Source organism: Mustelus asterias, chromosome 8, assembly GCF_964213995.1.
Source record: "Mustelus asterias chromosome 8, sMusAst1.hap1.1, whole genome shotgun sequence".
NCBI lineage: Eukaryota > Metazoa > Chordata > Chondrichthyes > Carcharhiniformes > Triakidae > Mustelus > Mustelus asterias.
In genome coordinates, this window is record NC_135808.1 from 31,473,805 (window position 1) to 31,489,880 (window position 16,076).

At 47.3% G+C, this 16,076-nt stretch overlaps 1 protein-coding gene and 1 non-coding gene across 2 annotated transcripts in view; both read right to left on the bottom strand.

Annotated features, from left to right (window-relative positions):
• Nucleotides 1-1,994: 1,994 nt before the first annotated feature.
• Nucleotides 1,995-16,076, bottom strand: part of LOC144497703 (uncharacterized) — a 38,552-nt gene continuing 24,470 nt past the window's right edge. Inside the window, 5 exon segments of the mRNA XM_078219147.1 lie at nt 1,995-2,542; nt 4,282-4,460; nt 4,553-4,575; nt 9,999-10,232; nt 10,313-10,408. Of these exon segments, the coding sequence (XP_078075273.1) occupies nt 1,995-2,542; nt 4,282-4,460; nt 4,553-4,575; nt 9,999-10,232; nt 10,313-10,408 (1,080 nt within the window).
• Nucleotides 15,774-15,967, bottom strand: LOC144498012 (U2 spliceosomal RNA). The gene has a single exon (XR_013498602.1). It is a non-coding gene; the product is annotated as a U2 spliceosomal RNA (small nuclear RNA).

Below are 16,076 nucleotides of genomic sequence, written 5' to 3' on the forward strand. Positions count from 1 at the left end.
CCTGCCTTTCTGTCACTTCCTGACATCACCCCTGAAACTCGAGGCAGACAATGTTCCTTTTGGATGTGGATCAATTCTGAACTGTGCCTCAGGGGTGGTCAGGAGATTGCAGATGGGCCGAATGGTCTGTTTCTGTGCTTTAAAGACTGGAATCAAAATGAAGCATGCTGGTAATACTTATCAGGTCAGGCACTGCCTCACTCTCGCTACACCAACCCGAGGATCGATAGTCTAAGTGAACCTTGTATTTTGTGAGATTTGGACACCCTCCAGTCAATCTCTGAGTCACCAGCAAGAGGAATTCCCAAAGTTCACACTGAGTTACAGTGTAACTCCACAAGTCCCAGTGTCACTCCCTCAGTAACAGATTCACTCCTCAAGCACTGGCTCAATTCTACACCCACTCTCTTTTCAGGTCCACCTTCGCATGCCCTTCCTCTCCCCTGTAACCCTCTCTCGTGTCCCTCGCTCTATCGCTCTCAGCTCTGTGTCCATCTCCCTCCTTTGCATGTACTGATCCCAGCAGTGCACGTCATCGCTGCCTTGGATACTGTGGGTCTTCCTCTTCTGATCTGCTGTCCAACACATCAGAGGCTACACATCCCACCCTGATTTCCGAGAGTGAAGAATGCTATTCCCACATGAGCAATACACCAGAAAGTACGGCAAGCTGAAAGGCAGACGATGTTACAGTGGGAAACAGGCAGCTTTAGTGAAGATGCGAATATGAAGTTCGAAACTTGCCTCATAATCTATTTTTTAAAATTTCTTGTATGGGATGTGGGTGTTCCTGCAGCATTTCCTGCACATCCAGAATTCTCTTGACCACGGAGTGACCTTTTCAGAGGGTAATCAAGAGTCAACAATAGTGCTGCGGGTCTGGAGTTACATGTAGACCAGACAAGGTCAGGATGAAAGATTCTCTCAGTGAACCAGATGGGTTTTTACCACAATCAATGATAATTAATCACCATTATTGATGAATTCATCATCATCGAGCTGTGTCTAAATGATTGAGTTGAATGACACAGAGGGAGCAGGAGACAGACAAACCCACGGCCCACCATCATAGAAATGGTGGCACAGGATCGGCTGGGGTCACGTTTCATGACTAAACAAAGAACAAAGAACATTACAGCACAGGAACAGGCCTTTCGGCCCTCCAAGCCTGCACCAACCATGCTGCCTGACTTAACTAAAACCCCCTACCCTTCTGGGGACCATATCCCTCTATTCTCATCCTATTCATGTATTTGTCCAGACGCCCCGTAAAAGTCACTATCGTATCCGCTTCCACTACCTACCCCGGCAACGAGTTCCAGGCACCCACTACCCTCTGTGTAAAAAATATGCCTCGTACATCTCCTTTAAACCTTGTCCCTCGCACCTTAAACCTGTGTCCCCGAGTAATTGACTCTTCCACCCTGGGAAGAAGCTTCTGACTATCCACTCTGTCCATGCCTCTCATAATCTTGTCGACTTCTATCAGGTCACCCCTCAACCTTCGTCGTTCCAGTTAGAACAAACCTCTCCTCATAGCGAATGCCCTCCATACCAGGCAACATCCTGGTAAATCTTTTCTGTACCCTCTCCAAAGCCGCCACATCCTTCTGGTAGTGTGGCGACCAGAATTGAACACTATACTCCAAGTGCGGCCTAACTAAGGTTCTATAAAGCTGCAACATGACTTGCCAATTTTTAAACTCAATGCCCCGGCCGATGAAGGCAAACATGCCATCTGCCTTCTTGACTACCTTCTCCACCTGCATTGCCACTTTCAGTGACCTGTGTACCTGTACACCCAGATCCCTTTGCCTATCAATACTTTTAAGGGTTCTGCCATTTACTGTATATTTCCTATCTGTATTTGACCTCCAAAGTGCATTACCTCACAGTTCAGTTTTAACATCTCTCTTCATCTCCTGATTCTGTGCACCCCCTCATGGGAGGTTAATATCAACACCATTCCCCTTCATCTCTGACACATCAGGAATCTATGGTTCAAAGTGATGAAGTTTCAGAGGGGCAGCATTTTTACCCTCATCGGATGTTCCAGCCCAGAAATAAGGGAAGAGTTTCTCAGTGAATGTGTCAGTGAAAGTGTGGAGAACGGACATATCATCAGCATTGTAAAAGCTCACCTGCCCCCCCTCATAGTCCAGGAAAACTCCGATGGTTCTGGGATTCACACTGGGGGTCAGGGGGACTGATGGGAAATCGAGAGGTTTGTATTTATTCCCGTTACTCAGCCTCACAGCCCAGTAACCACGTTTAGGACCCAGTGTTATCTTTCCCTTCCTATTGGCTGACTCTCTGGCCACACCCACATCCCAGTCAGTCTTGTTACCGACCCCCACCTCCCAGTAATGTTTCCCCGATGTGAATCCCTCTGACCCCAGGACACAAAGACACGCGTCAAATCTCTCCGGATTATCAGGAATAAGCTGGGTTCCTCTGTAACTGATTTTTACACTGGTCCGGTCCTCAGACAGGATGAGGTAAGGATGTGCTGTCTCTGGGTCCAGCGTCAGTGAGGCTGCAACTGGGGAAATAAAAAGGACAAACAATAGATCTATTAAACAGAGGAAGCTGTGTGAAAAGGCTACCAGCTGATGTCTGTGTATAAGGAATTGGCTCAATGCATAATTTCTGCAAAAACAAATATCTCAGCCTGGGTATGGTGTACAGTTAGATATATTCCCAGACTCCAGTGTGTACAGTGAACAGATATTACAGACTGGGTATGGTATACGGTTAGATATATTCCCAGACTCCAGTGTGTACAATGAACAGATATTACAGACTGGGTACGGTGTACGGTTAGATATATTCCCAGACTCCAGTGTGTACAGTGAACAGATATTACAGACTGGGTACGGTGTACGGTTAGATATATTCCCAGACTCCAGTGTGTTCAGTGAACAGTCTACATCAACAGGGACAAAGTAGAAAGGGTCGAGAGCTTCAGGCTTTTAGGTATCCAGATCACCAACAATCTGTCCTGATCCCCCCATGCGGACACTCTAGTTAGGAAAGGCCGCCAACACCTCGACTTTCTCAGAAGACGAAGGAAATTTGGCATGTCAGCCACAACTCTCACCAACTTACACAGCTGCACCATAGAAAGCATTCTTTCTGGTTGTATCACAGCTTGGTATGGCTCAAGATACGACAAAAGGTCGTGAATGTAGCCCAATCCATCATGCAAACCAGTCAATGATGTAGAATCAGTGATTTCAGTCAAATGTGAAGGGATCTAGTGGATTCCAGTGATGTGATCCCATGTCAGTCACCCTACCTCATGAATACACGCAAACTAGCCTCCCATCCATTGACTCTGTCTACACTTCCCGCTGCTTCAGCGAAGCAGCCAGCATAATCAACAACCCCATGCACCCTGGACATTCTCTCTTCCACCTTCTTCCGTCGGGAAAAAGATACAAATGTCTGAGGTCATGTACCAACCGATTCAAGAACAGCTTCTTCCCTATTGCCACCAGACATTTGAATGGTCCTATCTCACCTTAAGTTGATCTTTCTCTGCAACCTAGCTATAACTGTAACACTACATTTTAAACTCCCTCATTTCCTTCTCTGTGAACGATATGCTCTGTCTGCATAGCGCGCAAGAAACAATACTTTTCACTGCATGCTCATACATGTGCCAATAATAAATCAAATCAATTATTACAGACTGGGTATGGAGTGTGGTTAGATACATTCCCAGACTCCAGTGTATGCAGTGAACAGATATTACAGACTGGGTATGGTGTACGGATAGATATATTCCCAGACTCCAGTGTGTACAGTGAACAGATATTACAGACTGGGTACGCTGTACGGATAGATATATTCCCAGACTCCAGTGTGTACAGTGAACAGATATTACAGACTGGGTACGGTGTACAGTTAGATATATTCCCAGACTCCAGTGTGTACAGTGAACAGATATTACAGATTGGGTACGCAGTACGGATAGATATATTCCCAGACTCCAGTGTGTATAGTGAGGTGATAATCAATGATCGCAGTCTGATTGCTGACCAGCGATTCCTGAGGGATAGGCTGAGAGTTTGATTGTGAATGTAAAAGTTGTTCAGATCCCCTCATTCTTCAGTCCCTCAGTGAGATGTGTGATATTAATAACAGTCCTTTGAGTGATGTATCTGATGTTGCTGCCCCAGTGATTTATTCATAATAACAGGCAGCACCTTCTGGAGAGAGGATAAAGAGAGCAGGAAACTGTCCAGAGAGTGGACACAAAGCTGGGGAGTTTCCTACCTGGAGAGATGATCTGTTTCATTTCCTTCCACACTGTGTAGAGCAATGGGCCTCGAAATCCCAAGTATCTCCTTCTTCGTGCCTCCATTATCATCTTCTTCTTCCTCTGAATCTCAAGTGTTGTTATCTTCCTCATAAACATCTCTGCCATGTCCCCCTTCCTCTTCGTTAACCCGTAGCTGTGTGAATGGGATTGATATAATCACTCTCTGCTGGATACAGACTGTGATCACAGTGTAAAACCCTGTGTGAGTTTGGATTCGATACTCACCTTTCTCTCAATCTTTTCAGTTCCTGTGGGACAGAGAATCAGAAATATTTTAATAAACATACACGCTGCTGTTTAGATTGAGTTACTTTATACTTTTTCCTAATAAGGAGTCAGAGAGAGTAATTGGGATCTCAGAGTTTTTCTGGACACATTTCCATTCGTGTTTCTCTGCTGTGATTCTTTTCACACACAGTTCAACATCATTTCAGAGACAGAAAACAACATTGCCTGTGCTGTCAGCACTGATGGAAACCTCGGCCCTCTGGAGATAACAAACGTCCACACTATCTGACTGCATTTGTTAAATACATTCAACATCCTGCTTAAAAATATATTGAAATCCTGAATACTGGTCATTTGTAGCTTGTTAGGTGACGGCACATCTGACGAACCTATCATTCCAAATTTAAAATTTTGAACTTGGAAAACGTACATCCAATGAGAGAATAAACAAAACAGGCTTTCCTCATGCAAATAGCACTTCTTAAAACAGGGTGACCTCAGCTGTACACAGTATTAAATGTACAATCCACGGTTCAAGATAGATTTGAAACAACTTCTCTGCTTATAGATTCTTTCTTCCAGTCAAGGTGGATGCAAGTGCAAAATGCAATCAGAACATTCTCTGGTGCATCTGTGCAACTGTATGTGTGTGTGTGGACATGTGTGCATGGATATGTGTGTGTGGATATGTGTGTGCACATATAGAACATAGAACAGTACAGCACAGAACAGGCCCTTCGACCCACGATGTTGTGCCGAGCTTTATCTGAAACCAAGATCAAGCTATCCCACTCCCTATCATCCTGGTGTGCTCCATGTGCCTATCCAATAACCGCTTAAATGTTCCTAAAGTGTCTGACTCCACTATCACTGCAGGCAGTCCATTCCACACCCCAACCACTCTCTGCGTAAAGAACCTACCTCTGATATCCTTCCTATATCTCCCACCATGAACCCTATAGTTATGCCCCCTTGTAATAGCTCCATCCACCCGAGGAAATAGTATTTGAACGTTCACTCTATCTATCTCCTTCATCATTTTATAAACCTCTATTAAGTCTCCCCTCAGCCTCCTCCGCTCCAGAGAGAACAGCCCTAGCTCCCGCAACCTTTCCTCATAAGACCTACCCTCCAAACCAGGCAGCATCCTGGTAAATCTCCTCTGCACTCTTTCCAGCGCTTCCACATCCTTCTTATAGTGAGGTGACCAGAACTGCACACAATATTCCAAATGTGGTCTCACCAAGGTCCTGTACAGTTGCAGCATAACCCCATGGCTCTTAAACTCCAACCCCCTGTTAATAAAAGCTAACACACTACAGGCCTTCTTCACAGCTCTATCCACTTGAGTGGCAACCTTTAGAGATCTGTGGATATGGACCCCACGATCTCTCTGTTCCTCCACAGTCTTCAGAACCCTACCTTTGACCCTGTAATACACATTTAAATTAGTGCTACCAAAATGAATCACCTCACATTTATCAGGGTTAAACTCCATTTGCCATTTTTCAGCCCAGCTTTGCATCCTATCTATGTCTCTTTGCAGCCTACAACAGCCCTCCACCTCATCCACTACTCCACCAATCTTGGTGTCATCAGCAAATTTACTGATCCACCCTTCAGCCCCCTCCTCTCAGTCATTAATAAAAATCACAAAGAGCAGAGGACCAAGCACTGATCCCTGTGGCACTCCGCTAGCAACCTGCCTCCAGACCGAAAATGTTCCATCCACCACCACCCTCTGTCTTCGATCGGATACAGTAAGAAGTCTCACAACACCAGGTTAAAGTCCAACAGGTTTATTTGGTGGCAAATACCATAAGCTTTTGGAGCGCTGCTCCTTCATCAGATGGAGTGGAAATGTGCTCTCAAACAGTGCAAACAGACACAAAATCAAGTTGCAGAATACTGATTAGAATGCGAATCCCTATAGCCAGCCAGGTCTTAAAGGTACACACCTCCAGATCATTTCGATCAGATAGCCAGTTACCTATCCAATCGGCCAACTTTCCCTCTATCCCACACCTCCTTACTTTCGTCATCATTTACACAGAGGGTGGTGGGGGCCTGGAATGCGCTGCCAGGCAAGGTGGTGGAGGCGGACACACTGGGAACGTTTAAGACTTATCAAGATAGCCATATGAACGGAGGGGGAATGGAGGGATACAAAAGAATGATCTAGTTTGGACCAGGGAGCGGCACAGTCTTGGAGGGCCGAAGGGCCTGTTCCTGTGCTGTATTGTTCTTTGTTCTTTATATAAGCCGACCATGGGGGACCTTATCAAACGCCTTACTAAAATCCATGTATATGACATCAACTGCCCTACCTTCATCAACACACTTAGTTACCTCCTCAAAAAATTCTATCAAATTTGTGAGGCACGACTTGCCCTTCACGAATCCGTGATGACTATCCCGGATTAATCCGCATCTTTCTAAATGGTCGGAAATCCCATCCCTAAGGACCTTTTCCATCAATTTACCAACCACCGTAGTAAGACTAACCGGTCTATAATTACCAGGGTAATTTCTATTCCCTTTCTTAAACAGAGGAACAACATTCGCCACTCTCCAGTCCTCTGGCACCATCCCCGTGGACAGTGAGGACCCAAAGATCAAAGCCAAAGGCTCTGCAATCTCATCCCTTGCCTCCCAAAGAATCCCAGGATATATTTCATCAGGCCCAGGGGACTTATCGACCTTCAGTTTATTCAAAACTGCCAGGACATCCTCCTTCCGAACATCTATTTCCTCCAGCCTATTAGCCTGTAACACCTTCTCTTCCTCAAAAACATGCCCCCTCTCCTTGGTGAACAGTGAAGAAAAGTATTCATTCATCACCTCGCCTATCTCTACTGACTCCATACACAAGTTCCCACTACTGTCCTTGACCGGCCCTAACCTCACCCTGGTCATTCTTTTATTCCTCACATAAGAGTTTTTACCCCTTGGGGTTTTCCTTGATCCGACCCACCAAGGACTTCTCATGTCCCCTCCTAGCTCTCCTAAGCCCCTTTTTCAGCTCATTCCTTGCTAACTTGTAACCCTCAATCGAGCCATCTGAACCTTGTTTCCTCATCCCTACATAAGCTTCCCTCTTCTTTTTCATAAGACATTCCACCTCTTTCGTGAACCATGGTTCCCTTACTCGGCCATTTACTCCCTGCCTGACAGGGACATACCTATCAAGGACACCCAGCATTTGTTCCTTGAAAAAGTTCCACTTTTCATTAGTGCCTTTCCCTGACAGTTTCTGTTCCCATCTTATGCCCCCTAATTCTTGCCTAATCGCATCATAATTACCTCTCCCCCAATTGTAAACCTTGCCCTGCCATACGGCCCTATCCCTCTCCAATGCAATAACAAAAGACACCGAATTGTGGTCACTATCTCCAAAGTGCTCTCCCACAACCAAATCTAACACTTGGCCCGGTTCATTTCCCAGTACCAAATCCAATGTGGCCTCACCTCTTGTCGGCCTATCCACATATTGTGTCAGGAAACCCTCCTGCACACACTGCACAAAAACTGCCCCATCCGAACTATTTGACCTACAAAGGTTCCAATCAATATTTGGAAAGTTAAAGTCCCCCATGACAACTACCCTGTGACCCCCACACATATCCATAATCTGCTTAGCAATTTCTTCCTCCACATCTCTATTACTATTTGGGGGCCTATAGTAAACTCCTACCAACGTGACCGCTCCTTTCCTATTTCTAACCTCAGCCCATATTACCTCAGTGTGCAGATCCCCCTCGAAGTGCCTTTCCGCAGCCGTTAAACTATCCTTGATTAACAACGCTACTCCTCCACCTCTTTTACCAGCTTCCCTACACTTACTGAAACATCTATACCCCGGAACGTCCAACAACCATTCCTGTCCTTGTTCTACCCACGTCTCCGTAATGGCCACAACATCGTAGTCTCAAGTACCAATCCGCACCCCAAGTTAATCTACCTTGTTCCGGATGCTCCTTGCATTGAAGTAGACACACTTCAACCTACCTTCCTGTCTACCGGCACCCACCCTTGACCTTGACACCTTCCCCAATACCTCACCACCCTCAACACTGACTTCTGGACTACAACTCCTTTTCCCACTCCCCTGACAAATTAGTTTAAACCCCCTGAAGAGCCATATCAAATTTCCCTCCCAGGATATTGGTGCCCCTCTGGTTCAGCTCCCGAAATTCCTGTTTTAAATCCCCATCCCTTCTCTTACCTATGTCGTTGGTACCAATGTGTACCACGACTTGTGACTGATTCCCCTCCCCCTTAAGAATCTGGAAAACACGGTCCGAGACGTCACGGACCCTGGCATCCGGTAGGCAACATGCCATCCTCGAGTCTCTTTTGCTGCCACAGAACCTCCAATCTACCCCTCTAACTAACGAGTCCCCAATAACTATTGCCCTCCCGCTCTCCCCCTTACCCTCCCGAGCCACAGAGACGGACACAGTGCTGGAGATCCTCTCACTGCGGCTCACCGCTGGTCTGTCGTCCCCTTCAACCGTATCCAAAGCGGAATACTTGTTGCTAAGGGGAACGACCACAGGGGATCCCTGCACTGACTGCTTCCTCCCAGCCCCTCTCACCGTCACCCATTTATTTTCATTCCTCGGAGTAACTGTATCCCTAAAGCTTCTGCCTATGACCATCTCCGCGTCCCTAATAATCCTAAGTTCGTCCAACTCTAGCTCCATGAGCATGAGCATGAATGTGTGTGTGCACATGTGTATGTCTGTGCATATGTGTGTGTGTACACGTGTGGGTGTGCGTGCATATATGTGTCTATGTGTGTGTGTGTGCGTGTGTGTGTGTGTGTGCGTGTGTGTGTGTGCGTGTGTGCGTGTGTGTGTGTGTGTGCATGCGTGTGTGTGTGTGTGCGTGCGTGTGTGTGCGCGTGAGAGTTACAGTCCATGGATGGGAAGGAAATTTTGAGGAGAATGGAAAAAAAGATTCAGCATTTTTGATCTGTCAATGTCTCCCACCTGCACGTCACTATCTATCCTCTCGTTTGTCTCCAATGGATCCAGCTTGCTCCTGGCCGTAATCCCCAATCCTCCCACCATCCTGGCTCCCCCCACCCCCACCCCCACCCCCTGCCTGCCCCTGCCCTCACCTCACCCATCCACCCACCTGTCTAGTTTAAATGATTTCTCATCTAATGTTCCTCACAAACCCTCCTTGGTTTCAGTGCTCCCATCTCTTCATTCCAAATTCCTTTCTGAACATTTTATTCTGGCTCCAGTCACAATCAGTGTGAGGGGTTGTTAGTGTGGGACAGTCTCCTCAACACTCCCAAACTCAATCCTGACTCATACCTGTGTGTCCTCAGTTATACTGCACACTGTGCATTGTTGTCATGGGGTTTGTCCCTATCATAAAATGCAGTTTCTAATCACACCAACAGTTTGGGGATTGGATTATAAAGGGTCACCTTGAGAAAGGAGACACTGTCTTGCTGCTCGATGTCGACACAAAGGTTCAATATCTTCTCCTCAAGTGAAGTCAGTTCCTCTTCAATTCTTCTCAGATTCTCCTCCATTGGTTGCAGATCTTCCTCCTTTTGTTTCCTCAGCTCTTCGATTAAATGTTTCTCTTTGTCTTCAAGATATCGATGGATTTTGGCAAATTGTGTGGAGATGTCTTGCTCCAGGGATCCAGTGAGTTGCTATGACAGTGAGAGAGATTGTTTAAACAGCGGGTTGTTAAAGGGTTGCAGTGTTGAAAGGGAGCTGGAGTCATACTCACCTCCAGTTCTGAAATCTCCCTCTGCTGCCGCTGTTTGAATTCACTTTGATTTTGCTTTTCCTTCTCCATGGAATCCAAGGATAATTTCAGCTGGTCCTAAAAATGGAATCAGATCTCAGCGTGATCCATTGTAATGTCTGCTGTTATATCACAAACTGTGAGGAGAGGTGTTCAGGGAGAGGTGTTAACATGTGGCACGAGCACTTTATAACTGGCAGAGTGAAAGGTATTGAATCAGACCAGGTACAGCTTCAAACCAACAACAGCTTCATGGTGTATAGAATATATGAATGGATTTGATAGTTTAGACATTGTTAATTGTACAGTAATTGTGTTTGATTGTGGTGCTGGTCCTGGTATTAATTGGGGATTCGCTGGACCTCCTACACACAGGCACAGACTAAAACTGACAGTTGGCTGGGAGGTGTAGGCTTGTGGATCTGAGTTTAATCAGTGGTCGGGGGAGGTGGAGCGTATTGTTCAGCAGGATAATGAGATTAGTTGGGTTGGACCTGATTTAAAGATATTACATTGCTGGGGATCGGACTTCTGCCCCTCAGTGGAGGTCCTGCCTGAGCGTGCAGCCAGCCAATCAGATTGGAACCAGATGCGAGTGGCCGCAAGGCGAGCCATGGAGATCAAAGGTGGACAGTGGATTGAAGGAAGCCCAGCGTTTTTGTGTGGCGAGGAATTGGGCCCCATGGGGTGAGGAGGGGAGTGGGGACAGGGGTTTTGGAGACCAGGCCGGAAGGTGGAAGTCCAGCTCAGCTTGTTAAGGCCATGCACTGCCCAGGATCTCCGTGGGACAAGTGACTTTTCATCCAGCTGCGCAATGCACCCAAAGTTCAGCCTGACAGGTTTACAGGTCTCGGAACGGACAAAGATGGGGTAAGATCTTCAGAGGTCTCCATAATGCGCCAAGGGCACCCCCTCCCTCCATTCTTTCTGCCCTTCCTCCACCTTTGGCGAACAGCGGACTGGCCTCACTCGTCCGTTCCACTGCCCACTGGAGGTAGAAAGAGGCTCAGAATCGCCACTGAATTGGGCAGTTAAGCCCCTCAGTAAGCTAAGGGATGGCTGATTACCCACCCATATTGTAGATTCTGCTCGGGGTGGGCAGGAAGGCAGTGGGCGAACTATTTTACATCCCCCCACCAACAATCTGCCTCACAGACTACACTGTAATAAAGGAAACTTACTTCGAGCTACATTCCACTATAGTAATAGTAGAAACACAGTCACTAAGAAAGGAAATTTGTACAAAGCTACATTACATTACAGTAAGTGAAAACACGGTCAGTAATAAAGAAAACCTACTTAATGCTACATTATACAAGAGCAATAGTTTAAACAGTCTGTAATGACAGACTCAATGGGCCAAATGGCCTACTTCTGCTCCAATCTTATGTTCTTATGGTAATGAAGGAATCTTCCTTAAAAGCAACATTACAGTACAGAAATAGTGGAAGCACAGTCTGTCATGAAGGAAAAGTATTTTTTATTCAGTTATTGGATGTGGGCATCACTGGCCAGACCCAATTAATACCAGGACCAGCATGTCAAACGTTTGTTGTGATGTGGAGATGCCGGCGTTGGACTGGGGTAAACACAGTAAGAAGTTTAACAACACCAGGTTAAAGTCCAACAGGTTTATTTGGTAGCAAAAGCCACACAAGCTTTCGAAGCTCTAAGCCCCTTCTTCAGGTGAGTGGGAATTCTGTTCACAAACAGAGTTTATAAAGACACAGACTCAATTTACATGAATAATGGTTGGAATGCGAATACTTACAACTAATCAAGTCTTTAAGAAACAAAACAATGGGAGTGGAGAGAGCATCAAGACAGGCTAAAAAGATGTGTATTGTCTCCAGACAAGACAGCCAGTGAAACTCTGCAGGTCCACGCAACTGTGGGCGTTACAAATAGTGTGACATGAACCCAATATCCCGGTTGAGGCCGTCCGCGTGTGTGCGGAACTTGGCTATCAGTTTCTGCTCAGCGACTCTGCGCTGTCGTGTGTCGCGAAGGCCGCCTTGGAGAACGCTTACCCGAATATCAGAGGCCGAATGCCCGTGACCGCTGAAGTGCTCCCCAACAGGAAGAGAACAGTCTTGCCTGGTGATTGTCGAGCGGTGTTCATTCATCCGTTGTCGCAGCGTCTGCATAGTTTCCCCAATGTACCATGCCTCGGGACATCCTTTCTTGCAGCGTATCAGGTAGACAACGTTGGCCGAGTTGCAAGAGTATGTACCGTGTACCTGGTGGATGGTGTTCTCACGTGAGATGATGGCATCTGTGTCGATGATCCGGCACGTCTTGCAGAGGCTGCTGTGGCAGGGTTGTGTGGTGTCTTGGTCACTGTTCTCCTGAAGGCTGGGTAGTTTGCTGCGGACAATGGTCTGTTTGAGGTTGTGCGGTTGTTTGAAGGCAAGAAGTGGGGGTGTGGGGATGGCCTTGGCGAGATGTTCGTCTTCATCAATGACATGTTGAAGGCTCCGGAGGGGATGCCATAGCTTCTCCGCTCCGGGGAAGTACTGGACAACGAAGGGTACTCTGTCCACTGTGTCCCGTGTTTGTCTTCTGAGGAGGTCGGTGCGGTTTTTCACTGTGGCGCGTTGGAACTGTTGATCAATGAGTCTAGCGCCATATCCTGTTTTTATGAGGGCACCTTTCAGCGTCTGGAGGTGTCTGTTGCGATCCTCCTCATCCGAGCAGATCCTGTGTATACGGAGGGCTTGTCCGTAGGGAAGGCCGCTGCCCTCGACTTGACATGTATGCCCAAGCCGTCAGGAGGTGCGTCAACACCAAATTCATCAGCCGCACTCACAAGACAGCCCCAAACATCACCCAAGCACAACGTAACGCCATCCACGCTCTCAAGACCAACCGCAACATTGTCATCAAACCAGCAGACAAAGGAGGGGCCATCGTCATACTGAACAGAACAGATTACTGCAAAGAAGTGTACCGACAACTCAACAACGAGGAACACTACAGACAGTTACCTGCAGATCCGACCAAAGAACACACCCGTCAACTCAACACTCTGATCAAGACCTTTGATCCGGACCTTCAGAACACCCTCCGTGCTCTCATCCCACGTACTTCCCGCGTTGGAGATCTCTACTGCCTCCCGAAGATACACAAGGCAAACACACCCGGCCGTCCCATCGTATCGGGCAATGGGACCCTGTGCGAGAACCTCTCCGGCTATGTCGAGGGCATCCTGAAACCCATTGTACAAAGAACCCCCAGCTTTTGTCGCGACACGACGGACTTCCTACAGAAACTCGGCACACATGGAGCAGTTGAACCAGGAGCGCTCCTCGTCACAATGGATGTCTCGGCACTCTACACCAGCATCCCCCATGACGATGGCATTGCTGCAACGGCCTCAATGCTCAGCGCCAACAACTGCCAGTTTCCAGATGCAACTTTACATCTCATCCGCTTCATCCTGGACCACAATATCTTCACCTTCAACAACCAGTTCTTCATCCAGACACACGGAACAGCCATGGGGACCAAATTTGCACCTCAATATGCCAACATCTTCATGCACAGGTTCGAACAAGATTTCTTCACCGCACAGGACCTTCAACCGATGCTATACACTAGATACATCGATGACATTTTCTTCCTTTGGACTCATGGTGAACAATCACTGAAACAACTCTATGATGACATCAACAAGTTCCATCCTACCATCAGGCTCACCATAGACTACTCTCCGGAATCGGTTGCATTCTTGGACACGCGCATCTCCATTAAGGACGGTCACCTCAGCACCTCACTGTACCGCAAGCCCACAGATAACCTCACGATGCTCCACTTCTCCAGCTTCCACCCTAAACACGTTAAAGAAGCCATCCCCTACGGACAAGCCCTCCGTATACACAGGATCTGCTCGGATGAGGAGGATCGCAACAGACACCTCCAGACGCTGAAAGGTGCCCTCATAAGAACAGGATATGGCGCTAGACTCATTGATCAACAGTTCCAACGCGCCACAGCGAAAAACCGCACCGACCTCCTCAGAAGACAAACACGGGACACAGTGGACAGAGTACCCTTCGTTGTCCAGTACTTCCCCGGAGCGGAGAAGCTACGGCATCCCCTCCGGAGCCTTCAACATGTCATTGATGAAGACGAACATCTCGCCAAGGCCATCCCCACACCCCCACTTCTTGCCTTCAAACAACCGCACAACCTCAAACAGACCATTGTCCGCAGCAAACTACCCAGCCTTCAGGAGAACAGTGACCAAGACACCACACAACCCTGCCACAGCAGCCTCTGCAAGACGTGCCGGATCATCGACACAGATGCCATCATCTCACGTGAGAACACCATCCACCAGGTACACGGTACATACTCTTGCAACTCGGCCAACGTTGTCTACCTGATACGCTGCAAGAAAGGATGTCCCAAGGCATGGTACATTGGGGAAACTATGCAGACGCTGCGACAACGGATGAATGAACACCGCTCGACAATCACCAGGCAAGACTGTTCTCTTCCTGTTGGGGAGCACTTCAGCGGTCACGGGCATTCGGCCTCTGATATTCGGGTAAGCGTTCTCCAAGGCGGCCTTCGCGACACACGACAGCGCAGAGTCGCTGAGCAGAAACTGATAGCCAAGTTCCGCACACACGCGGACGGCCTCAACCGGGATATTGGGTTCATGTCACACTATTTGTAACGCCCACAGTTGCGTGGACCTGCAGAGTTTCACTGGCTGTCTTGTCTGGAGACAATACACATCTTTTTAGCCTGTCTTGATGCTCTCTCCACTCCCATTGTTTTGTTTCTTAAAGACTTGATTAGCTGTAAGTATTCGCATTCCAACCATTATTCATGTAAATTGAGTCTGTGTCTTTATAAACTCTGTTTGTGAACAGAATTCCCACTCACCTGAAGAAGGGGCTTGCAGCTCCGAAAGCTTGTGTGGCTTTTGCAACCAAATAAACCTGTTGGACTTTAACCTGGTGTTGTTAAAACATTTGTTGCCCATCCCTAGTTGTTCTTGAGAAGGTGGTGGTGAGCTGCCTTCTTGAACCGCTGCAGTGTCTGAGGTGTAGGTACATCCAGAGTGCTGTTAGGGAAGGTGTTTCAGGATTTTTACCTGCGACAGTAAAGGAACAGGGATATATTTCCAAGTCAGGATGGTGAGTGACTCGGTGGGGAATCTCTAGTTGGCGTTTTCCCGGGCCTCTGCTGCTCTTGTCCTTCTCGATGGTCGTGGTCGTGGGTTTGGAAGGTGATGCGTGAGGAGCCTTGCTGAATTACTGGAGTGCATCTCGTGGATGCTACACACTGCTGCCACTGTTCGCCGGTAGTGGAGGAACAGAATTTTTTTAAAAATCCGATTCAATCAAGTCAAGTCCAATTCAGAGTCTCAAAAAGTGAGACATTCCCGATCCAAGCTGACAAGACAGGGCTCTCACCTCCTGTCTTGGGCTTGATCTACATGATCCAAGCTGATTGGAGTAGGCATTGCACCTCCTCTAAGGCTTGATCTCATTTGCATCGTGGCCAAAAGGCCGAGATGCCGCTTTTAAAAATTGCTTCAAATGAAGCTAAAATGTAACCGAATGACTGAACTGATCAGAACAGATACTACACTTGATCTTAGCCAAAAGGCCGAGGAACAGAATGCTTTTAGAAAGGGTAGCAATCAAAGGTAGCTTTGTCTGGCATCTTGAGTACTTACATAAAGCTACATTATAGTGCAGTAATAGTGGAAATACGATATTGTAATAAA